Consider the following 1,301-nt stretch of genomic DNA (forward strand, 5'->3'; position numbering starts at 1 on the left):
TCGTCGTGTACTTGGAGAACAAGCTGATGTCATGGAGTGTGACCTCGCCAACTTCGATTCGGTGGCGAAGTTCGCCGATGACTTTAAGAAACGTTATGACCGCTTGGACAGGTTGGTCCTGAATGCTGGTGTTTACATTCGTACCAAAACACCAACTATTAATGGCTTGGATGAGACTTGGCAAAGTAACTTCTTATCACATTTCTTATTGACACTACTGCTACTACCAGTCATTCGAGTGCCAGAGAACTCCGCAGTTATCATGTTGTCATCGGTTTCACATAGGTTGGTCGATCCTTACACTCTCGGTGAGCATATGGGCAAACCTGAGGGCTACACTAAGGAGCAAGTTTACTATGGTAGCAAATACTCCATGACCGTCTTCGCATTCGAGCTCGCTCGTTTGACTGGTCTGAGGACTGTTGCTGCCAACCCCGGTGGTGTCGACAGCGACATCTGGCGTGAGAGGTCATTCTTCTTGAGGTGCCTCTCGGCCACCGCCTTCCTGACGGCCCGTGAAGGAGCACAGACCACCATCGTTGCCTGCAACGACCCCTTAGCTGACAAGTACCTCTCGCCGTATCCCGTGGTACAGTGCTGTGGTTCTTTCATTGCTATTATGACTGATCTTGTTGTCCCAAGATGTATGCTGTACTTCTACAAGAAGTTCAAGTGGGCTCTCGGACCAGATGCTAAACATATGAGAACCAAAGTTGGATATAGAGCTCGTGATCCCAAGGCGTGGGGCTACGTATGGGAACAAGCTACCAACATTCTTTCCTCGAAGGTCGAGCCCACAGTCTGGGAAGAAGCAATGAAGAACTTGAATGAGGCAAAGATCGTTCAGAACCCTTCCTGACTGTCGTATCATTCATTCTGCTGAATTTTTACTTAAATGTGATTTAATGTTAACACTCACAGTATTGTTGTGTGGTGAATAGAGGGTGACACCCTCAGGGCGTTCGCGGTCAATAGACGGTGTTCGCATTGTGCAATTACGACGGATGGTAGTACCAGCCTGGTAGCGTGTGGAGTTTCCCATCTACTCCATATTAGTCGACGTGTCGTTCATTGAAAAACTCGTCTAGTTAACGAACTAGCACACACTGCTAAGTCTGAAGTTAGGTAGGTAGAACTTGAGTCACCTCGGTGTCTTTCAATAACAGTTTTGGCCGTTCCTGTCCATTACGGTTTCGCTGTTGATTGGTTGGGAAACTTGAGTGCATAACATGCTTGTACGTTCCACCACCACACTCGGTCAGTTGTTGGGAAAGGATCGCCGCTCGAGAGATTGATACCAT

General features: G+C 47.9%; 1 protein-coding gene across 1 annotated transcript; it reads left to right on the forward strand.

Annotated features, from left to right (window-relative positions):
- Positions 1-31: 31 nt before the first annotated feature.
- On the forward strand, positions 32-859 carry Pmar_PMAR007613 (short-chain dehydrogenase, putative; the record flags this gene model as incomplete). The annotated part of the gene is made up of 1 exon (XM_002786236.1): positions 32-859. One exon carries the CDS (start codon positions 32-34, stop codon positions 857-859), a length of 828 nt encoding a protein of 275 aa, XP_002786282.1.
- Positions 860-1,301: the final 442 nt, after the last annotated feature.

This window comes from Perkinsus marinus (assembly GCF_000006405.1).
Source record: "Perkinsus marinus ATCC 50983 genomic scaffold scf_1104296931828, whole genome shotgun sequence".
In the NCBI taxonomy this organism is placed as follows: Eukaryota; Perkinsozoa; order Perkinsida; family Perkinsidae; genus Perkinsus; species Perkinsus marinus.